This window comes from Glandiceps talaboti, chromosome 18 (assembly GCF_964340395.1).
Source record: "Glandiceps talaboti chromosome 18, keGlaTala1.1, whole genome shotgun sequence".
Lineage (NCBI taxonomy): Eukaryota > Metazoa > Hemichordata > Enteropneusta > Spengelidae > Glandiceps > Glandiceps talaboti.
Genome location: NC_135566.1, coordinates 13,150,001 through 13,174,617, shown reverse-complemented (window position 1 = coordinate 13,174,617; position 24,617 = coordinate 13,150,001). Strand labels below are relative to the sequence as shown.

Below are 24,617 nucleotides of genomic sequence, written 5' to 3'. Positions count from 1 at the left end.
GGAGCTGAATAATTGAAACTGGAAAAAAAATTCGGATTTAGTTCTACATGACTCTATTTGTAATCCTTACATTAATCCACTCACGTCCTCTACTGTGTCTCTCCCCTGCAACACATGTTTCTTCAGTAATGACATGCCTGTCTGTCTGTCTGTCTGTCTGTCTGTCTGTCTGTCTGTCTGTCTGTCTGTCTGTCTGTCTGTCTGTCTGTCTGTCTCCCCCCTCCCTCGAGACATTCTCTCTCTCGCTTTCTCTGTCTCTCTGTGTCTCTGTCTGTCTGTCTGTCTGTCTGTCTGTCTGTCTGTCTGTCTGTCCGTTTGTCTGTCTGTCTCTGTCTGTCTGTCTGTATGTCTGTCCTCCTCCTTCTCCTCCTCCTCTCTCTCTCTCTCTCTCTCTCTCTCTTTCTCTCTCTCTGATGTGAGGCATCGCTTGCGACTCGAGTGACTTAACACGAAAGAGCCAAGTTTTTTTTCATATCAACGCAATTGCAGACCATAAACATAAGCACTGTCCTGAAAGAAATTATTTTTCATAACTGTCACAAACCTATTTAAATATAATAAATAGAAAAGATCCTAGTCTATAAATAGATGTAACTAGTCCGTGCAAACTAAAAAGTCAGCCGCCGTAGAGATCATTTCGTAAAAATTGAATCACTGTATTTTCTTCACAGTATTATGTTTGTCGAAGAGAATTGAACATCACACCTGCTGACTTTATCAGCTATTAACTGTGTCCTCGTTAACAGTGGTTCAATTTTCTATACACACACTTTATACAGGCCTCTGTTCTAACCGTTTTATTTCCACTAGTATGACCTTTATTATATTTGTGTCGATTTGCCAAACGACATTTTTCCCAAAAAGTTAACTCTGATATCATGGAAGGAAAATATAGGGTTGTCATGGTGCTGCTAAAATCCAAATCGTCCTCGCCCAAAATGACACCATAAAATTAATATTCGATTCAAAAACCAAGTAAATGAGGCGGGGAAAATCTCCATGAATTGTTATTCTATGCCGTACCATGGTACGACTGTGGATTAATGAGATTTGGTCGTACTCAAGACATGCCAATGAAACGAAGATGTGTCTGTGTGTGTGTGTGTGTGTGTGTGTGTGTGTGTGTGTGTGTGTGTGTGTGAGAGAGAGAGAGAGGGAGAGGGGGGGAAAGGAGTGACACAGGGGAAAACAGGCATGTAATTGATTGATTGATAGAACGATTTATTCGTTGATTGATTAGTTGATTGAATGCTTGATTGATTGATTATTTTGTGATTAAATATAACTTACCTTTTTTGTGCTATTGATCACTACTGATTGATTTTCGTGGTGATATAGAACTTTTAAAAAAAATATCAATTGTATGCTTGCTTTCCCCTGTGGTTTGAAGGGGGAGGGGGAGGATTTACAACAGATTTAAACACAACTGTCGAAAAAGTAAATCAGTAGATTAAAAATCTATAGGATGCATATAGGATGGTAAAAATAAAGGTATAGAAATGAAAAATAGTATTGAAATTACACGATGAAAAGAACTACACAGGTCAGTGATGAATAGCTAGGTATGTTCTGTACGTAGCTGTCTGTCTGTCTGTCTCCGTCTGTCTGTCTGTCAGTCGGTCAATTTCTCTCTCTCACTCTCTCTGTACGTCTCTCTCACTCTCTCTGTACGTCTCTCTCTCACTCTCTCTGTACGTCTCTGTCTGTCTGTCTGTCTGTCTGTCTGTCTGTCTGTCTGTCTGTCTGTCTGTCTGTCTGTCTGTCTGCCTGCCTGCCTGCCTGCCTGCCTGCCTGCCTGCCTGTCTCTCTCTCTCTCTCTCTCTCTCTCTCTCTCTCTCTCTCTCTCTCTCTCTCTCTCTCTCTCTCTCTCTCTCTCTCTCTCTCTCTCTCTCTCTCTCTCTCTCTCTCTCTCTCTCTCTCTCTGTGTCTGTTTGTATTTTAGCTACCACTCTGTACCAGGTGATCTGTCGTGACGCCATATCATGGATTTTATGATAACAAAATAAATTACCTGAATTGTCATAAATGATACACTGCTGATTTTAGATTACGGATTTTTCATCGCTAATTTAAAAAGCTAACTACAACTTTGACGAAAGAATTTAATGTCCTTTGAAATTGCAAGTACTGGTTTTAGACGTATCTTTTGAGAAAGGAGATCGTTATTAATTTTTTGTAAATGCAATTTATGGAAGTCATCAAAGTAAGGTATATATAAAAATGAACATATCTTTTTGTGATCGATATAGACCGAGGTTTTAGTCAAGCTGGGTTATGTAAATAAAAGTTAAAATAAAATCCGAAACCTCGAGTGTTGCATGGAAATTAAACTGAAAGATAATATGTCATCAACTTTGACCCCCTGCTAATTTAACAACTATGTTGATAGAGGTAAGGGTATATAAACAGTAGCAGAAACGCTACGAGTATCATTGCGAAGACAGTGCTAGCTTGACAGAGTTTGAGCTGAACCTGATCACTCCGACAATAATTTTCTTCTCTGGTTGTGGCTTTCTGATCACGAGCTGTGATGAATCCCGCACTTGCCGTAACCGTTCTTTTCCTACTCGTCGGCAAATTTTCGATTTGTGCCGGTGCTCGTTTATCGAGTAGTTTGGCAGATTCCCTGCACCTTGGGAAACACGACGTAGAGAAGAAAGACCATGACATGGAAAAAGCAGCGTTCCCATGGCAATATGACGCACCTCCGATGGCAGCTTTTCCAAACGGAGAAACGATTGATTACGACACCGAAATCGAAGACGAATTCGAAGACCATGTTGAGAAAAGGTCCGTGGAAATAGATGAGAATATTCACAGGAAAAGTAAGTATGTCTGGCTAGGGTTACAAAAGTTGTTGAGGTAATACAATCATGCATAGTTACTGAAAGTAGATGTCAGTTTGCTGTACTACAACTAAAACAAAATATCGCAAGACACGACATAATTCGTACTAGCATTGCTTCATTGTATCGACTGGTTCACGAAATATTTCTAATGTTGCTGCATTTTATCACGTGGATCACCTAAAGGCAACATTTCAGATATACAGGCAAGGTTATGAATTGTTGGTGAGATTTTTTGCCGCATCAGACGATAAAATGTGCCTACAGTTAATTTTACTTATGAGGACTTAGCTACTTGAAGTCTTAGTCCCGAAACTTAAGCTATTTCCAGCTTTTTTGGACGGAGGGTATTTCATTTCTGATAAAATGTAGCAAACATTAGTACGATTTTTGACGGTCCTGACGGCTTTGTGTGTTAGGTTTACTGGCTTCTAAGTGTAGTTCTTTCAACCGTTGAGCAGAAGTCTAATCAAAGCTGTATCACATAAGTGATGCGCAGTAAGGGTGCTCAGCTTGTGACTATATATTACGTGCAAAGATTGATGTCTTCAATTGTACATTTAGGGGAAAAAATTAAACATCACTTGATTCATCGGAAATTTAGCATCATTCGATAGTAAATCACATACATGCACTTTTCTATATTTTCAGTCCAAAGGAATGTTTATTTAATTATCTTATGTTCGCGAAATATTATACGGAGAAAATACCAGTTAGTAAATAAATAAAATGTTGGGCCCGGGATGTAATGATTAATGTTTTTTTTTCTTTCGTTTGTAGTTCGACAAGCTACCACTACATTCGACTACGCAGAAATTCTGGATATGTCGATGGAATTCTACGAAGCTCAGCGATCTGGCGGCCTACCTGGTAATAAGACAATAAATTGGAGAGGAGACTCGGCTTTGGAAGACCGTGGCTTCAACTACGAAGATTTGACGGGAGGATACTATGATGGTAAGGTGTAGTACATGGCTTTGTAATGTAGTATATGCATGTACCTCAAGCATAAAAAATTAAAAATTTTGTAGTGATGCTTTATCCAAGGATAGTCAAACCCGTTCTCAGTTTTTTTTTTTTTTTTTAAAACGGGATCACCGACGTACATATTTATAAACAAGGTCTAAATGATATTCCAACATGACCGCCGAAGATCGCAGAATACTTGGTTTAAATTCTATGGGAACTTAACAAATTGTACATTTTTGTGAGAACGAGACACGGAGCGAATCCCATATTTCTTATATCGTTTCAAAAGGACAAGAAACGGACTTTCATATAGCAAAATTTGGAGAGAATTAAAGAAATCTGATATTCAGGGAAATAGTTCTGACTCTCGAGGCGCCATTCTACATGTACCTACACACACACACACACACACACACACACACACACACACACACACACACACAGATTATGGTATACACCTGTGTCGTCATCTTTTGGCAATTTTCTGCAGATGAAAACTAAACATTTTTTTTCATTTTATTGAATTTCCTGTAATGATAGACCGGTTGTCGTGGACGTTTCAATGGCACTGTATCTATATTTAAGTTGATGTCAGTTTCAGCATCCACTATTTATTGCGAGACTTTACAATTTTCGCTATTTTGTCATTATTTTTCTTGAATACGTAAAAAAGGTTAGGATTGGCGTGGAAAAGCTAGGTGGGGTTGGGTAACCAGAATAAAACTATTTTTTAGGCATAAGGTTTATTTGTGTGTATTTGATGTCTTTTCAGCCGGCGATCACGTCAAATTTGGACTTCCCATGGCATTCACGACGACTACTCTTGCCTGGGGTGCGATTCGTTATAAAGATACCTACGAAGCTATTGGACAACTTAATTTGATTCGAGACACAATCAAATGGGCGACAGATTATTTCATAAGAGCACACATTTCTCCAAATGAATTTTACTCACAGGTAAGGATGGACTTTTTTTTTGAACTTTGATCCAAGAATTTTCTGACGTCATATAACAACATTGCCCAGCGGGATGAATATTAATACGTGTGCAAACAAAATCTAGGCTCTGGAGAATGATCGACTCCCTAACTTCACGTTTAGTTTCTCATACAGCGTATTCAAACGTTGCCGCAAAAAGGCATATATTTACGACAATGTTTTACGACGATATTTCCCGGAAATGCCGAAATTGTATATATTGATGACGTAAAGTCACTTTTTCAATTATAATTGTCTGAACACGAAATTATTCTGAAACTGGACGGTTGAATTTATATTCACCATGCAAAAAAACAATTAAGCGTATACTTCCAAAATTTTGCCATTTTTCACTTTACGTAGACCCTCTTAGGTTACTATTGCATGTAACACAATAGAACTAAACGAACGACTCACGACACTTTTTCAGGATGTACGCATAATTATGCGAGTGTCAAGCTACGATTTTCGAATATAGATCCAAACAAAATCTATTCTAAATAAGACATCAACCCATGGCAATCCGAACTATTCAAAAACCGCATTTTATATCATTACAATTACGTGTATACGAAGACACTGTGCGAATTATTACTGATTGTGTTTATTCAGGTTGGAGAAGGTTCAATCGATCACCAATATTGGGTTTCTCCGGAGGAAATGGAAATGGTTCGACCTGCCAGGATGGTTAGTGAAACCACGCCTGGTTCTGACGTAGCTGGTGAAACTGCCGCGGCCCTCGCAGCAGCTTCTATCGTCTTCGAAGACTTTGGTAAGTTGTGTATATCAACGTAAGACATAGTCAGGATCTGTAGGGATTTTCATTTTTGTTGTTTCAAATCATGAATTTTTTCATTTTATTTTACTGAAAGATGAGTAATCATCACTGGTAACATGGGGTCTATAGCATCGCATCTATTAAAACAAACTAAATGGTAGATTTGATGGGCGTAAGTTTTCGACCTTATCCAGAGATAAGTATATCATACACACATCACCATAGAATGAGTTTCTATCCATTTAAAGGTTTCGTGTTAGTGTTCACTTACTGGCTCTGTTTATGATACAATGACGCAGAAAGCATTAACAAACTGCACACACACACTTTACTAGTAATATAGCCAGATTCCAATTTCTTGCAGCAATTTATAGTAATCCGTGATCAGTCGATCCATTTATGTTAATGTAATAATGGCATGATACTGTACGTACCTGTTTGCGCGTGATGTGGGTGGGATGCATGGTATGCAACTTGGTTGGGCTGGAAAAGTAATTACAACAATATATATGGATGGTTTTGCGTTTCAAAAATCTTTATGTCAAACTGTCAACACAGCTTGGGTATATCATAGCAGGAGTGTAGATATTGGACGGGATGATTTGATATGAAAACCAAATGTTGGCTTTTAATTTAACATTTATTTCATCTTTAGACCCGGCGTACTCTGAAATCCTAAAGACACATGCCGCCGAGCTGTTTCTGTTTGCAAATACCTCTCGTGGTTGTTACGATGCTGGTGGCTATTATGCGTAAGTGTTCAGATAATATCATATCACGAGGTTATCACCTGATTGATTCCCATAACCTGATTGGTTGATCGAATTTAACAGTATCAAACCCTTCTTGATCGATTCAAAGTGACCAGAACAATTTTCGTGTCTCGAATTTAGACGTCCACGAACTGAACACTTGAGTCTAGACTTATCTGATCTATTGTAACAGATCTATGAAAAATACATTCATGTGTTTGTTGTTGTTTTCTGGCAACGGATGACCTTATGTGGCGGCCCGAGGATTTGGTTGTCTTTCGTTGAGAGGAGTGGTCATGTTTGTATATTAGCTAACACAAATAGTAACCTGTGAATGTCTACGTAATATTGGATCATATTTCCGTCGAGCTCAATTAATGACACCCACCAAATGTGAAAAATATACGCGAATTTCCAACACTAACAGCACCCATTGACTGAATGGTTCTATTTTCAGATCAACAAAGTATGGGGACGAGTTGGCCTGGGCAGCTGCCTGGCTTTACTATGCTACGTCCGACCCCTTCTACCTAGCTGAAGCCGAAGATCTATACTATCTGTATGCTAGACCTCGTCCCTGGGCTCACTCGTGGGCAGAGAAAAATGCTGGCGTGCAGGTGAGCAAAATACGTGTTTGCCTCCGTATAATTTACTTACAATCTTATTTAATTTAACTTAATTCAATGTGTGTGTGTGTGTGTGTGTGTGTGTGTGTGTGTGTGTGTGTGTGTATCTGTCTGTTTGTCGGTCTGTCTGTCTGTCTGTCTGTGTGTGTGTGTGTGTATGTATGTATGTATGTATGTATGTATGTATGTATGTATGTATGTGTATGTATGTATGTATGTATGTATGTATGTATGTATGTATGTATGTATGTATGTATGTATGTATGTATGTATGTATGTATGTATGTATGTATGTATGTATGTATGTACCTTCTATTAATTGATAAAATATTTTGTCCTTAGCTTCTACTTTGGCAATTTACTGGTACTAGCGTGTACAAGAAGAAGGTCAACAAATTTGTAGACAACTGGTTACCTGCAATGAGTCTTCCCTACACTCCTGATGGTTTGGTTTTCCGTAATGAATGGGGTCCTTTGCGTTACACAGGTTAGTGTAGATTTAGGCATTTATTTGAACATATCACAGGTCACTCAGGCTGTTGCAGGATTTGAATATATAAATTCTTACCTAGTAACAAAAATACCAGTAAAGTTCCAGTTTACTTAGCGATATATATTTCCCAATGTCAAAGATCAGAATTGGCATCGTTTGCTGCGTAAGCTACACTTTTATTTCGGGGAACTACTGTAACACAAATGAGTGACGTCAAGCAGTCGACCAATATATACACACTGTGTGAAAAAAAGACAGGTAGAGGGAGAGAGTAAACATAGAGATAGAAAAATGGAAACGTGTCATATCATAGATAACTTCAATCAATCAACACAAATGATTCATGGAGGCAGAAGTTACAGCCTATATTTCAAGTTACCATTCACCGACTCTTTGATACACCTGCTGACATCAGACCATTGACGAACGGAACCTGCTGTCATAAACAGGGAAAGTAAACAACTGAATTGTAATGGATTAATAACACTTAGTGCAGCATGTTGGAAGTACTAGAGACTTGTATTGTATTCCATCATTTGATAAGAACCGTTTTATGGCCACTTGACATTACAGATTATGTTCAAATTTCCAGTTCCCCTGGCATTTCATGTACACATAAAGAGGCCATAAAACTGTTTTTATCAAACCATGGTGTGTAGTACAAGTCTCTCCTGTTCCAACACGCTGTGTCAAGTGTTATTAATCCAATTCAGTTGTTTACTTTCCCTGTTTGTAACAGGTTCCATTTGTTCATGGTCTGATGTCTGCAGTTGTACAACCACGCAGAAACCAATCAGAAATTGCACATTCTACACTTTAGATTCAATGAATATAGTTTCCTGTAACATTTTGTATAAATGCAATTAACTAACGTGCCACTATCAAATGCAGACGTCAAAACAATGGCGCCAGTATGTCATAATCTAGTCCAGTTAGTTTATTTCATAGGAGACAAAATGTACCAAGAAATTGCGATCTTGTTATCCTAGTGTAGAATTTTGCAGTTTCTTATTGGCTTCTACATGGTTGTATCAAACGGAGTCGGTAAACGGTAATTTGAAACGGGCTGTAGCAGCAGACATGGTACAATAATGACAATGTCCTTCCCTTTTCAGCGGGTACTTGTATGATTGCACTAATTGCAGCCGAAGAAGGGTTGGACAGTCTGGATGTTTACGTACCCTGGGCTCGTGGTCAGTTGCATTACATGTTAGGGGACAATGCTGCTGGTCAAAGTTTTGTAGTTGGACTTGGTGAAAACTCCCCTAAGAGCCCCCACCATAGAGCAAGGTAAGACCGACACATAATAGTTAAAATCAATAAATAAAAGTCTATCCGAACTAATGATGTAAGCCCTATATTCAAGCTCGAAACTTATCAGTGGTTCGTTGTATTTCAATATCAATGAAATTACTTAAATCATAGACTGTGGAATAGAAACTACTTGAAAAGGAAGTGCCGCAGTTGCGCATCCTTTTCTTCTCCACTGTCTATACTTATACTTGTGATAAATCAAACACTCTTACAACCGCATTATAATCTAATGTCCAGTACACTTGTTTGTTTGCCCTCATACACAGTTCATGTACAGTCGGTCTCAATAACAACGCTGCCTTGACGAGTCCAGATCCTAACCCTCATCTGTTACGTGGAGCTCTGGTTGGAGGTCCTGATGCCAACGACGTTTATACGGACAACAGACAAGATTATATCTCCAATGAAGTGGCGTGTGATTACAATGCTGCTTTCCAGACCGCTATAGCTGGTATGTAAAGTTTCATGGTTGTATATTCAAATATAGATTTTCACTTAAAATGTTTAATATATTTAATTAAATAATGTACCTGTACGAGTTTCAACCACTTTCACGAGTTAATTGAATTTAAAGAGAAGCGTGGCATGCACCTATGTTGACAAACTTATTAATATATCAGTAAAGAAACAAACAAACAAACAAACAAACAAACAAACAAACAGGCGGACAGAAATCAAACCACTGATCGATCGATTAAACGATCAATCGATCGATCAATCAATCAATCAATCAATCGAAAAGCTTGCAATTAACGAAATGTTTACAACCCCGAACGTTCGACAATTCTTGAACAGTTAGCTTAATATACGTACATTAAAATCCAAACAAGAAATACACCAAAGAAACCAAACAAATAAAAGCATAACCCCCAACCCCTAATTAATTGCTTTTTTTTTCTTTGTCGCATCCGATTTTCAGCTCTTCTCCACTATGACAGGACTACTCCACAAAAGTAAACGGACACTGGAATCATGACAAGACGGTGGACCGTACCGTGACTCAATGACAAGCACCAATATTCATATTTGGTCTATTACTAGTATCAGTTTGACTATATTCTTTTTCTTCTTCTTATCATTTTGGAGGTAACAGTATTTGTAGTGAAAATAAAGTTAGATTCGTTTAACAACACACAATAGTCTAGTGTTATGTATGTGCATATGTATGTATGTATGTATGTATGTATGTATGTATGTTATGTATGTATGTATGTATGTATGTATGTATGTATGTATGTATGTATGTATGTATGTATGTATGATTAGGTGTCGTAGTCAAGACCTCAAACTAGAAATTGGTGGCGAACTCGTATATCGCCCTCACAGTCGGGAGATGATACTATGGGACTCACTGTTAACTACTCAGTTCAAATGCATCACAGCCCTGGTTTAAAGAATTGCAAATAACTCATGATACAGACATGTTAGGTTTAAGATTCAGAACCTGTTTATTTACATTTGAAGGAAAACACTGCAACTCAAAACAATACATGCTATGTACAGTGAATTTCACAAAAACTGTTCAGCTTTGATACAACCACCCAGAAACCAACATGAAACTGCACATGCCACACTTCAAAAGCAAGATCGCATTTTCTTTGCCATACATTAAGTCTAAATGAAATAAACCAGTTAAATGTATTGCAACTCATGATGCAGACAATCGGGCGCCAATGTTTTTCCTACTGTCAAATACGTGATAAAGGCGCGTAAAATGTGTCCTTTGTGGTGTTCATTCGATGTCTGTATGGTGGCATGTGTAGTTCATTTCGCTTTGTGACAAATTGTAGCAAGAATCTGTACTCATTCAATCTTGCTATCTTAAAATGTAGACAAAAAGCTGAACAGTATTGTGCAATTCGCTGTAAGTAGATCTAGAACTCACTAAGAATATGGCAAGAGAGAAATGGAATATTTGTTCGATAAAGTCGAAAATACAAAATAAATAAATCATTGTAAGAAAAATACAGCACAATGTATCAAGTCCTGAAAAAGTCTCCGAGTCTAATGGATTATTTATATGGATATAAAAGTACTGTAAACTTTTACATTTTGTGGCAGTAGAGGAGTTTGTAGTTCAGTTTTTCAAAGGTTCAAAGTTTTATTTCAATAACTGATAACTAGTATTTTTCACTGTTCGTCATCATCGCGACAAAAGGCAATCAACAACAACAACAACAACAACAACAACAACAACAACAACATCATCATCAACAACAACAACAACAACACATTACCATAAATGCCTTCTCACTATAGTATATAATCAAAACTCTGTGAGTGGCGTAACTTTTTTCGGCCCAACAATAACGTTTTACAAAAGTTGTTGACCCTGAGCCGTTTTTATCGGCTGGTATTGTCACATATATTGTGGACATTTTGTTGGTTTGCGTCATCATGATGACATCACGAATTACAGTGCCAAATATGGAAGCTGAAAGTCCATGTATGTGTATGTTGTTGATTGACGAATTACAGTGCCAAATATGTAAGCTGAAAGTCCATATATGTGTATGTTGTTGATTTGGAACGCCAATATTTCATATAGACAGTTAATAACTTGAAGGTATGGCAGTATCTTTGGGCAATGTATCCACAAAATGGGCTCAGTTGTAGCACAAACAATGGGATGGTAAATGGTAACACGAAGTATAATGGACATTGATGTACATGATATGGGTTTGTCAAATTTTGCATCAACAACAAGTCATAGCCTTGTTGATCCAATTTTTGCGTCAACAGTAATTCAAGTCAAATCCGTAGAATTGATCGATACTTACTGCTGACAAGTAAAAACAACCCATGGTTCAACAAAAAACTTGGTTTAACCAAAAAAAAAACTTGATCGCCTCCCAACAACAACAAAACAAGTTGAACAGAAAATCTCAGACGGAAAAAAATTGGGCTTGGATCTACCGTTTCAATAACTGCGTTCGTCTTTAAAAACTCAATATAAAAATAATACTGTACATAAATTATGACAAAGAGATAAATAAGAGTTACATAAGTAAATTGGACCATAAAACCAGGTGTAATCCTGGCAACTAACATGCTAATGTAGCACTTTACTATGAAACGTATTAGGTGATGAAAATTCTGTGAGATGGGCAACGTTATTTACACGTACTAGGCAGAGCTCACAGTCAGACATGCATTCAATCTATGAATTTGACAATCATCGACTGGCATACAAAATTGACACAAGCCTACATCAATAAATCTTTAGGGTGATCCCCACCTATGTTCTTTGCTCTTAGATATATTCATTCTGCATAATCAACTACATCATGCAGTTTCTCGTGTTCTCCACCGACTGCTCAGTGAGTGACGTGGTTATTATTTCCGAACATACTTGTTCGTGATTGGCGCTACTGGTTGCTGGGCTTCTATTCCCGTGGTTGTTTGGTCGAAACTCGTTGACTTGCTTCCCCGTACGTATCCATTTCTTCGTACGACACCAGCGTTGCTAATAGTTGAACTCGTGGATGTGGCTTGCGTGCTTTGAACACATTTGTTTTCAGCTGTTTCGTCTGATTTGCTGTGGATATCAATGGACTCCAACGGTTCATTTATACCTCTTTCACGATGTGACATGTCACCTACTGTAGACCGTATATAATCACCACGATTAGAAGTTATATTACCAACTACTGTAACTTCTTCGTTGAAATCTGATGTCTGTGGTTGACCGCATTGACAGTGCAAGTCTTTGTGAAAAGAGTCCCCGCCATTACCACTCCGACATCCATTCTGTAGGACATCAGGATGTTTATCGCTGGCGGCGCCCTCACGACTCTCCTTCACGGGCAGAGCGTCAAGTCTTGATGGCATGTCATCACTTTCGACTGCGATGCGGTGGTTTTCATGTTGGGAAGTACTTTCTGGTGCGCCGATCTGAAGGAAACAAATTGAAAGTTCAATTTAAATAAGTCCTTAGTCTAAGTAGTATATTCTGCAGCTAGCTAAGTTAGTAAATATATTGATTTGATGTAGTAAAAGGACAAAAGGGCAAAATTACACTATTTATAACCCATCACTCAGGGTGAATTAAATGTTCTAAATTCTAGTAAATATTTGGATAAAATATAGTTTAAAAATGCATACCTCCTGTACTGGAGATCTATTAAGCTCTTCTCTACTACCTGTTTGGAGAAAATTAAGAAAATTAATTGGATAATAACACATCATTGACATTAAGCTTGATAAGAGCGCGAGCGAGGAGGGTGCCACTACATTGATCAAATCTGAGTGACCGTTAAAGAATGGACAATTTTGATTATTTGACAAAATTCATGTACTTACCACGAGAGTTCCTTCTTTTCTCTTCGATCTCACACATGGCTGATACTGCATCATTTCTGCCGATATTTCGGAGTACATCAACAAAAGTAGCTATCGTGTAATTCGGTTGTTCCTCTTGTAAAGCCGTTATTATTTCCTGGGTAGGACTGGCAGCTTTCTTGAACCTTTCCTATCACATCAAAACAATTAAATTGATCACTCAGTCAATTAAACTCATGTAACAATTTAATACCACCCACGCTTAAAATGATGAAAATTGTCGATGCAAACTCTGTCCATATATTGGCAAGATGCCAACATCAATTATACTAATGACGTAAGCCTATAAGCATATATACTGATTGTTATGTCTGGTTAGATAATTGGTCTGACAAAAATTTCCCATGTTATGACGTCATAGTACAGACGGGTGGAAGTATTGAATTAAAATGGTCAATGATTCTAGATACTAGAGAAGTGCAACACTCGCTTGATCGAAAGTGAAACTTTACGAGTGTGGCATAATCCCACTTGAAAACTCTTTACTCCCAGTTCAGTTTTACTGACAGTATCATGTTCATAACATTACCTTACCTTGATATCGTTCCACGTATAGCCAAGATTGTCTGCCAGTGTTTGATAATCGCCCGATGTAACATTAATATTGTCTAGTTTCTTGGCCAGTTCTCTAATCTGTCCGGTTTTTAAATCTTTGATCTCATTGGGTAGATTATCAATCTATGAAGAGGTGACAGTCATAAATAAATATTAACGTTTTAGAAAATAATAGATCACCTTCATTCTAAATGTACTAAGCTTACATATGTTTGTTATGACTCGAAATGCCGGTGATGTCATACTTGACGAAACGGTCGAATGAATGAATGAATGAATGAATCTCGAGTGATTTGTGCGATTTGATGACTGTGACTCGACCATTTACTAGAATTTCGGTGATATTCAATTTTTTTAACAACAATAATTATTACTTACCCTTTCTACGAGTTTGGCGTCGTATCTGACTTCGACCATTCCGTTTTCCTGAAAAGAAAGAAAGAAAGGGTTGGAATGCGAAAATATACACACTTATCAAAGTATGTTACTATTGTTCTTTTTTGTTCCTAAAAGGAAACAGATAGATAGATAGGCAAATAGATAGATGGAGCGGGAGAGAGAGAGAGAGAGAGAGAGAGAGAGAGAGAGAGAGAGAGAGAGAGAGAGAGAGAGAGAGAGAGAGAGAGAGAGAGAGAGAGAGAGAGTGAGAGAGAGAGTGAGAGGGGGGGGGGGTGAGAGAGAGAGAGAGGGGGGGTGAGAGAGAGTGAGAGAGAGAGTGAGAGAGGGGTGTGAGAGAGAGAGAGAGAGAGAGAGAGAGAGAGAGAGAGAGAGAGAGAGAGAGAGAGAGAGAGAGAGAGAGAGAGAGAGAGAGAGAGAGAGAGAGAGAGAGAGAGAGAGAGAGAGAGATGTTGGAATACAGGGGAAAGCAGGCATGTAATTGATTGATTATGATTGATCGAGAAGGGGTTCAGGCTGCATGGAACTTATGAGGGCCTTTAACTCACAGTTTGGAAACTTACAAAGAAGTGAACATATGTAAAATCAGACACAAGAATGAAAAAGAACGTAATAAAATAAAAAAGACTAAATGAATGATTAACTTTTACATATCTTTCTAGCTATTGTTAAACTTTGAGAAATGACAACTATAATTTGATTGACATTTTAGTATTACACATAATGAAGACAAATCTCGAAGTCTAAAATTAAATACTCACGGTGTACTCCGGCATGATGCTATCCGCATCTACCACGTCACAATTTACCGAGTCAACGTCATCTACCACACACAGTCTAAAGTTGACACTGGTTCTCATAGTCTTGTTTTCAAATCTTCCGATGCGTCTTTTTTCTTCCAAGAACGCCAAACTGTAAAAACATTTCAATTCGTCTTCATCGACAAGACTGTTTTCAACTTCATATTTCCATTGTGATCGTGGCAATTCATTGCGGTCGCCATCTTGTGTTACAAACTTTGTAAATTTCATCGCTAGCTCACCGGGGAAAGTTTTGCTGACCTATAACACACAGTAAAGAATAAAATAACCACCATTGTCGTAAAATCCCGAATCTCTTTACGGAACTGTCAAAGACGCACTGCCAAGAGGTTCAGATCAGCGGAAAAATATGTTCTCGCTTAGGAGAATGGTATTTATTAGTTAAATATTCAGATACCCGTGTTTATGATGTTCGAAATCGAAGGACAAGCGCCACCAAAAACGAAAGAAATCTCGACCATAAACGAAAGAAATCTTGCAAAGAACTACTGTAATGAAAGCCATACGGTTGCAACATATGCTAAAATCCAAGGCAAGTTCTCTATAGGGAAGCTTAAACAGGAAAATTAAAATCAATCAATGGTATCGCTGTGGGAGGGAAATTACCAGAACGCGAACAGAATTGAATAAAAACCATTTGAAGCAATGTCTTTCAAGTTAAAACTGCACTACATATCTTGGGCGGTGCTGTGGTTTACGATGTGTTACAGCTGGGGGACGCCTTCTAAACTATTAGCAAATCAGTGTATGTGTTCTGTGCTAGTTTGGAAACAAATTATTAAACATACCTGGAAAATGAATTCGCCAACACTCAGTGCATGAACTGGTGCGAAGAGATGAATTATGACCTTGTTGTCCTTGATAAGTGGCACCCCCTGAAAGTAAATATACCATCGCATGTGTATCATATATATTGCCTATGACGTCATCCATCAATTGTAAATATGTCGATATCCGGCTATATCAAATATAGACATTCATGTTGTGTTGGCAATGGACTCTCTCATCAGTCCTCGGGAGCATCGCTATTAGTTGTTTTGTATGTATCAATATCTACCGGATAATTGTACTAAAATATCCTTGTACTGTGGGCCCTCGTCGACTACATAGGGCTAATCATTTGTTGACGTGTTACTGCGACTCCGTGTTAGTGCGATGGATTTATCGCACTAACATGTCAACAAATGAGTAGCCCAATGTCGATGAGAGCGCACAGTACAATTATGCAGTAGACATCGGTGCACACAAAAGAGCCTTTTTATCGACGCGATGCTCCAGGGACCGTGTGAGAAGTTGCAAATGTTGATCATACTTCGTAATCTACTCCCCCTCCCCTCCCTCGGGAGTGGTCCCCAAATTTTGCGGCCCGAGTTCAAAATATCTACGCATACATAGACCTATTATTTGGGATATCCAGTCACGGTCATCTGGTCAATATTACATTTATTTTGATGGTGTGAAGGTATTTCTCAAGCATGAAGACGTTTCCCATGTTATTGACCCAATGATTAAGGAATTTTCGAAGGAAAATTTGACTCACGTTTGAGTATTTTTTTTTCGTGAAAAGTGAAAAGTCATTTTAACGGCACATAACTATACCTCGCTATGGGAGTAAACCCCCCCCCCCCCCAGTCTATCATATACGGAATAATCAAATAAACAAAATACATAATGAAATATTGGCAGAAACGAACATTAATACACAAAACAAATGAACAAGCAATTATAGAAATATAACAAGCACAATCATAAATATTCATAAACAAACATTTGGTAATATTTTAGGGATTCAGGAGTATATCTAGGGATCATCACGTTTGTTACGTCTCAAACAATTCCAGCACAACACGATTTCGAACACAGGCACTCGAATCAATGATCTGTATGATATTTAAAAAAAAAAAATGTATGTTAAATATGACAAATTTTGGTTATCGATGTTAAAATTCATGAAATATATTTAATCGCGCTTCTGTTAACGGCATTTAGGTGAGTTTTAGTGGCGGTTTGATTATCGTAAATTACATTTTTTTTAAATCGTACAGATTGATTCGAGTGTCTGTGATTTCGAAGATGACGAGACGGCGTGCTCGGAGCACACCTTTCCAACACCAACACCAATACAATATTGACAAAACATTGACTGTGAGAATATGACGAAACCAGTTCAAACCTACCATCGCTTTCAACTGTCCTAGAAGTTTCTTTGTTGGTACCAGGTATCCGGTTCGCATATTTTCCACGTCACCTCTATAATTGGTTCGACATAAATCGCCTAGGTCCCTGATCAATCTTAGAGGATAATTACACCCATAGACGGCAGCCAACTCTTTAGCTATCGCTTCCATCTTTTCTGAAAAAGTGAAACGACAAGGTCAAGTTCAACCGACCGGATTTCTGTTGGATAAATTTTTAGGTGCTTCATCTTGTTGCAATTGGTGATAGATCTCGTTGCACTGAAGTGACCGGACGCCATTTTGAATAAATTAAAGGTGGGGAAAATCCCACGCGCGCAGAAAGTGAAAGTCCAAACCTCCATGTAAATGATATAGCACATTCCATGATATACTACCTAATTCCTATATTATAATATATTAGTAATATAAAACAAAATGTCACAAAAAGAACAAGTTGTTATGTTAGAAGAGCATAGGCAGAGAAATTAATACTAAAAGTTGTCATATAATAGTAAAGTATTAGTGTAAATATCGAGAAATGTCTTGCGCTAGTTTTGAAAAATTAGCGTGATTTATGACAAGCCGAAGCTATTTACAATCATGACGTGACGAGATTTACAATGATTTACACCGAATAACGGAAACAGACTGAGATAAACAAACGACCTTACCATGCTTACGTTAGCCCCCGTCAGCCTGAGCTTACCCGTAGACGTCTACTAGACTAACGCTACGATAACACTATTCCGTGATTTTTTTTTAAGTTTTCGCTCGTTGGACGATACTGTTGTCAAAACTAACAATGGAAATAGTGTTAGCGTTAGTCCAACATGACTACAGGCCAGGTAGGCTAACCTTGCATATATCCTGCCACTGTTTGAAGTGTTTTATATCATGTGTTTGTATTGTTTAGTGTTGGTCGGCATCATAAATGACTCATTGCCTCAATCTCATATCCAAAACTTTCGAACAGTCACGTCATTTTTTTACCTGCTATTGAAGGATTACGGTTAGAAATTGCAAACACAAAATATTAATGTTGGGATAATAAATCTTGGAGAGCGGTCTAACATTACAGCAACCTGGTGTGGAAGTTCTAGAGCTCACCATGGGATGTATTACTATTAGGGATATAAATGTATGATCGCAGGGACTCCGAAAATTCTAGTTATCTTTTCTCTGTCTTATTTACTCTATCTGTAAACATGACTAGATCACAAGCAGTGGCTCAATAGTTCAGTTGTAAGACAGTGTATATTATATACACAGCATATACCCTCGGACCACCAAACACGTTGTTGGTGGTATGAAATATCGAGATGTACCCTATACGGTCAATCAACCTTCAAATGTTTCGGCAATACTATAGGTTGACCTAGAGGCACACACGTTAAGTCCTTGGCTCGCACTAGTCGTAGAAACAAAAATCCTATAATAAAAAAAATATTCGAAAGTTCCAGACTGCCATATGGTGAACAATCAGTAGTGTAGACTAGTATAAAAGTACATCAATATGTCAAATACTTTTGATATTTAAATTATTGCAGCTGAACTCTGCGTGACCCCAACAAGCATTCAGTTCAATGGTTTTGTTATTGTTCTCGAAGTTTTCGAAACAAGATGGCGATGACAGAGACATCGTTCATATATGGGAGAAAGTGTAATACGGTCTCAGTATTCCCCGCGGTTGTTGTTGTGAGTGAGTCTGCGTATTACAAAAGGTGAAGCAACTAAATGGTTATGTAAATTAATGCTTAATTCATGTTTTGGATTGACTGGTTGGACTGTTGAATACTACACCGCAATTCTGTATTGAGAAAAACGGCATGTATGAGTGCATGTTGGTTGTTTGAATTTACATGTACTACAACATGGCGCTTTAGCTTAGGTCTAAAGCAGACCTATAAGCTTTAGTTGACGTCGAAGACACCACACAGCAGTCAAAATTCTAATGATTAAAAACACTTCACTGGTATTGACTATTGTATCATGTTGTCAAACTATATATGTCACACACTACATCGTACACGTCAGTTGCAGACAGATTCAAGATAAGTTTAAACAAGGTGAGAACACTTACCGTACCTGTTTAGCTTCTTAGTCGTTCTTGGATGCAAGTCAATGTGCTACAATAATTCTTGTCAAAAAATTAAGTGCCCAGATATGAAAAGCGACAAAACGCGACTGTAAAGACGACAACAAATTAATTACGTGCCCATGCGCAGTACGCCCCTTTTCATATGAGAAAGTTACTAAAAATAGCCAGTGGGGAAATCCAAAGACGAGCTCACTCACTGCTAACAGTGACGTCAGCCTAGATAGGTTGCGTGTGTTGATCGGCTTGGTGGACGAGAAGATAGGTCTGGTGTCTACATGTCTTCAGATGTGCCGCGTTTTGGACAACGACGGTCTGAACAGTTCGGAAAAGAACAACTGTGTATTCAAATATTTGTTGCAGACATCCCGGACAGACATACCGAGGCAAGTAGAGCACATTTAACGTACGTCAATATCAAGTTAGTTCAAGCAGGCTCTGCCTTATACAACGTAGGCGTATAGTAAGCCTCCCCCAATACATCCAAATTTCATTGCCATTACTAATTAGCATACGGTAAAGGTTAAAGATTAAAGGTCATTTGGAGAACTGTGGTCACTGAGAGCGGACCAGATGATTATACAATACACATCATCATCAGTATCAGTGATTTTCAAGTGATTTTGTGTTGTCCAGGAGTTCGATTTTCAGTATCTATCAGGGATATGCAAGGAATATTTCTCTGAAATTATATATCCTAAATGTTGACATAATGTTTTTGTTTACATTATGTCTCAGTCATTTATCAAAATGCAAATACTCGTAGACGATGACTTCCTGTTTTTTATGAAATCATTACCCATTAGATCATGATCACTGATATTACGAGTAGTTCCGGGAGTTAGTTTGATATATGAAATAAAATTATTCCAATAGGCTATTTTTACCACGTCACAGGCAACTTCCCTCTCTCTATCCACCTTTTAGGGACTGGTCATTTTCTATGACCGGGCGGGGGGCGAACTTTTCCATCGACCCGAAAAAAGCCTCTGACCCCCACTCTCTGTAAAACCTAAAACAGGATATGACCCTAGCATGATGCCCCCCAAACAAACCCACAACAACAAAAACAAAAACAACAACAACAACAACAACAGAAACAGCAGCAACAGCAACAACAACAACAACAACAACAACAACAACAACAACAACAACAAACAAAACCACACCCCATATCACATTCAAACGCCTGGTCGTGACTCGGAGATCTGAGAGTAGACTCTGACCGTATCTTGTATATACAATACGTTACAAGACATCACCAACATGTATTAGCGACGTTAACTAATTTTTTATTCCATATTTTAAAAAAAGGGATCAATAGCATTTTGGAAATGAAAGGTCGAGTGGGGGGGGGGTAATGCCCACCTCTTATGGGGGTCAGGGCATCTGATGGTGGTGGTGGTGGTGGTGGTGGTGATGGAGGGTACGGGGGTGTACAGTAAACCTCAATACCAACTTTTACCTGGAACAGAACATCATATGTCTTGACAAATCTTATTATATTGCGACTAAAAATTGACAAAATTAAAGTCTTAGTAACATTGCTAAATTTTATCGTTTGGCTTGACAATTTTTAAAATTAACATTGTTGTAATAAATGTTGTTCTACTAGGCAAAACATGAATGCTACTAGACATTCTGAATGCTTCTATAGTATACCCTTCAACAGACGGTGTTTATGCTTTCAAGATTAGCACCCCCCCCCCACACACACACATAACATGTGTAGTCCTGCACATGACGTCATGACGTATCAAATCAGAGAACGGAGATCAATAACTGACGCTTTTCCCTCTCTGTTTTTGGTTTACTTCAGGATATTGTGATTAATAACAGTTTCCGACTGGATTAAAAAGGACATACTGCGGATTCGGAATACTGTAGAGATATAATCAACTTCAGTATGAGCAGCGAAGAACAATCCCAGCAGCTTTTTAAAGCTGTGACGAATCTCCGCAGACTGATTGACCAGGGCAATCTCGTCCTGGTGATTGGAGAAGGTGCCTCCATACTTCCTAAACCTGCATCGATAGACGATTGGTGGAAGATTCTCCCTGACTTGGGCGATGAGGTACACGAATGAGATTGTGTCAATATATATTTACAGTGTTCTCATTTTCGGAAAACTTTTGAATTAATTATTAATAATATATTAGTGTACACAAGTTACATGCTTTTCCGATTTTGATTTATGCAAAACGGGGTTCATCATATAAAATTGTCAGTGCACAATGACTGGCTATGTTAATTCGATATTTTTTTTTATTGTGGTACACATTTGCCAAGATAAAACAGACAAATATATTGTGTTGATTTTGAAAAATTGTCTATTGTTTATAAATTACAATTTCAAATTTAAAGTGATGTGAGTTGAAAAGTTTTTTTTTCACGTGTAAAATACGTACTGTGGCGGTAAATTTAGTCGATTTTTCATCTACGTGAGCTTATGATATAGTTGGATAGGAAAAATATTTTTTTTTAAATGTGTTTCGATAACCCGACCAACCCTAGTTTTAAGCCCTCAACCTTAAGCATTTTTTAAAAAACATTTAAAACATAAAAGATACAAAATTATTTGTCTTCTTGACCTTCATGTACATCTGTTTTGTTTCACCAGTGATGTCTGTACATAGTTCATCAAACTATCACAGAAGGGGTATACTGACCGACATTTCATTTGGCTTTGGGTCGAAGCAATATTTTTTTTTCAAAAATAGAAACATTAAAAACTCTAAGATAAAATAAAATAAAATTGAATGTAGATTATTGGAGCGCCATCAACGACTGAAGTATACATGCACAGTCTGTCATCTTATAAATGTAAATAAAAAGTATGATTTTTTTGGTCAAATTCTTTGATAGAGAGTTGCCGATATTCTATTATCGATGGAAAAAGACTACTTGAAACGACAAGCCCAAGGACAGTCACGGTTTCATAACGTCTTACGTACGCTTGGTAAATTTCCCCTCATTATTACAACAAACTTAGATGAATTATTAGAAAGGTTGCTGTGGAACTCCGGTGCTGATGGAGAAAAGCTCTGTTTGCAGCAGGTAAGCTTACGATCATTGACCAAGGTCAATCTTGAATGGGTATTCAAAATATTGGCAATTATACACATTCCTACAAATTCATTTACAATTCTCGGTATCTGAGTAGAATGTTACTGCCTAGGAGCATCATATATTCGTAAAAATTACGAACATTCGATTTCTTGGTCGAGACCAAAACTTCCGCTCCACGTGCTTCACTTATTGGCGCTTGTGAGAAGTCATTCTCGCAAACCAGAGCTGCTGTTATTATATATTATTATATTTCGGCACTGCACCTTTGAGGTCTTGGAAAAGAGGGTGTAGCTTACGACGATGGAATAAGTCGACATTCTTGTTCTGTTTAGACCCTCTAGCGTGACTCAGAGGTAAAATGCTATTGCAGGTACCGAGAATTGCATGCTCCTACGCATCGGAAGTTGGATCGGAAGTAGTGGAGGACGCCTTTTTTTTTTTTTTTTTTACGAAAACGCTGTGTAGGAAATAGCGAGAATCGGTGCCTCAGCTTGGCAAAATCAACCCAGTAAAAACCTTGATATTTTTTATGGAATTCGGAAGCGTAAAATTGTTCCGTATGTCGATACCTGTTCAAATTTGTTGTATGATAGATGCCACTGACCGTTTGATAAAATGATAGGCAAACACCGTGAATTTCACGAAGTTAAACTTCTATGCGACATGACGGTACACAAAATTGTTTACACTGTTTGAACTATATAATGTTCTTAATCTTGTTTCCATACACGTAGATCTCCCTGTTGAAAAGGTATTGGCCACGTTATCACCGCAGTGTCGTCGTGAAGTGTTTTGGTGACTCCAGTTTTCAGACGAAAGTCAGAGTAAGTGTGTGTGTGTGTGTGTGTGTGTGTGTGTGTGTGTGTGTGTGTGTGCCTGTCTGTCTGTCTGCGCGCGCGTACGCGCGTGCGTACATACGTACGTATGTTTGGCGCGCACGTTTATATGCATGTGCACGTGTGATAGTTTGTGTGTTTGTGTGTATGCAGCAAAACAGTCACACATTAGATTGCGATAGAACTATTTGCCTTGCCTTGTCATGTGATTTACCACTTGTCTTCATAACAATATCACTAGTATTTGTTTATTTTTTACTAGGAATCCACTCGGACTTATTTCAGAGATATTTGTGAACTCCATGAAGACGAAAATACCAAGTTCCTCCGACAAGTGTTCGATGATTACTGTGTTTTATTCCTGGGTTGTGACACTCACAATTCGTTGTACACAGCTTTTATTGAGAAATTCGCCGCCAAGAGCAATGTAATGCACTACATGATTCAGTCATTTTACATTTTACATTTTCTCAGATATATGTCATAAAGGAAGAATCTCTCACTTGGTTTGATACGCATAGTATAGCCTATTTGTAATTACGGAGGTCTCAGCAATAACTTAGAACATCCGGAACGACTGTACGGCAGACATGTACACGGGTTAGCTCTGTACTCGAGTGCATATCTATAACTGTGTAGGAGCAATCCAGACGAAATGATTCCAGCATAAAGTGCCTATTTTATCAAAGGTTTTACCAGGATGTACAATTCTCTATACTATATTCCAGTTTTCGAAGACATATTTCTATTGACTTTAATAGCCCAAAATACTGATCATGACATAGTCTTTGCAATGTCAATGTCCACGCATAGTTGGCAATAAGGTATCGACTACTTACATATACGTGTGTTAGTAGTAATATCTGAAAATCTGCTCTGTAAAAGGGGGTGTGAATAATTTAGAACATGATAAATTTACAAGAGCAAATAGTTCAGCAGATATCGTCAAATTCAGACAAGCTGTCCTGTTATACTTTACTTTAAATAGTATTTGCTATCTCATTTGTTATTTCACAGAGTAACCACTACGTGTTTGAACGAGGGGATGACGGAGAAAGGAGTTTAAATCAGAACGGAAGTGTTTCAAGGTTGAAAGTTGATCTAGAACTATGGGAATTTATGCAGCATCTAAGCAGTGGCAAGGGAATTGAAAAGATTGAAGATATCCAACCAGGAAAGGTAAGTTAGTCATGCTCTTAACCTATTCTTTGACTAATAAACTTTACCCCCTTCCTTTTTTCTGGAACTTCTGAACTGCAACATATATAAAGATGTAAGAAACGTCCGTGAGCCATGAAAACGCATTCTCGCAAACCAGAGCTGTTATTTCTTCCGCGATACTCACTGCGAAATAACGGTGCGTCTTCGACGGTGCCGTAAAAGAGTATGTGGTTTACGACGATGTGAAAACGGAGCAGAGTTACACATCATCTACCATCACCAATATGCAACTAAATCTCAACGAGTACCAAGTATCCCATTGATAAAAAATTCTCAATGATTTCATCCGTAGATTTATGAAGCTTCCTATCTACCAACACAACGCGAGGAATATCTACGACAACAATTAC

General features: G+C 38.1%; 3 protein-coding genes across 5 annotated transcripts in view; 2 read left to right on the top strand and 1 right to left on the bottom strand.

Moving 5' to 3' along the window:
* Nucleotides 1-2,668: 2,668 nt before the first annotated feature.
* LOC144449703 (endoglucanase E-4-like) lies at nt 2,669-9,215 on the top strand. The gene is made up of 9 exons (XM_078140280.1): nt 2,669-2,825; nt 3,627-3,803; nt 4,588-4,772; nt 5,406-5,565; nt 6,227-6,323; nt 6,781-6,940; nt 7,292-7,436; nt 8,558-8,732; nt 9,023-9,215. The coding sequence occupies exons 1-9, from the start codon at nt 2,669-2,671 to the stop codon at nt 9,213-9,215; spliced, it is 1,449 nt and encodes a 482-aa protein (XP_077996406.1).
* A 1,744-nt stretch (nt 9,216-10,959) lies between these two features.
* LOC144449560 (uncharacterized) overlaps nt 10,960-24,617 on the bottom strand; it is a 13,831-nt gene continuing 173 nt past the window's right edge. The window contains exons 2-9 of the mRNA XM_078140112.1: nt 17,047-17,222; nt 15,658-15,744; nt 14,810-15,109; nt 14,031-14,078; nt 13,632-13,775; nt 13,059-13,227; nt 12,861-12,898; nt 10,960-12,650 (exon numbers count right to left, since the gene is read on the bottom strand). Coding sequence (XP_077996238.1) covers nt 12,093-12,650; nt 12,861-12,898; nt 13,059-13,227; nt 13,632-13,775; nt 14,031-14,078; nt 14,810-15,109; nt 15,658-15,744; nt 17,047-17,217 — 1,515 coding nt within the window. The 5' untranslated portion in view covers nt 17,218-17,222 and the 3' untranslated portion in view covers nt 10,960-12,092. The remainder of the gene's footprint in view (nt 12,651-12,860; nt 12,899-13,058; nt 13,228-13,631; nt 13,776-14,030; nt 14,079-14,809; nt 15,110-15,657; nt 15,745-17,046; nt 17,223-24,617) is intronic.
* Nucleotides 19,125-24,617, top strand: part of LOC144449559 (uncharacterized) — a 14,198-nt gene continuing 8,705 nt past the window's right edge. Inside the window, exons 1-7 of one of the 3 annotated variants that reach the window (XM_078140109.1) lie at nt 19,125-19,527; nt 20,961-21,215; nt 22,007-22,198; nt 22,945-23,034; nt 23,309-23,473; nt 24,064-24,225; nt 24,560-24,617. The exon at nt 24,560-24,617 is cut by the window's right edge and continues 129 nt beyond it. In XM_078140109.1, coding sequence (XP_077996235.1) covers nt 21,048-21,215; nt 22,007-22,198; nt 22,945-23,034; nt 23,309-23,473; nt 24,064-24,225; nt 24,560-24,617 — 835 coding nt within the window. In that variant the 5' untranslated portion in view covers nt 19,125-19,527; nt 20,961-21,047. Of the gene's footprint in view, nt 19,529-20,960; nt 21,216-22,006; nt 22,199-22,944; nt 23,035-23,308; nt 23,474-24,063; nt 24,226-24,559 lie in introns of those variants that run through there. The other 2 variants (XM_078140110.1, XM_078140111.1) reach the window with 2 other exon arrangements.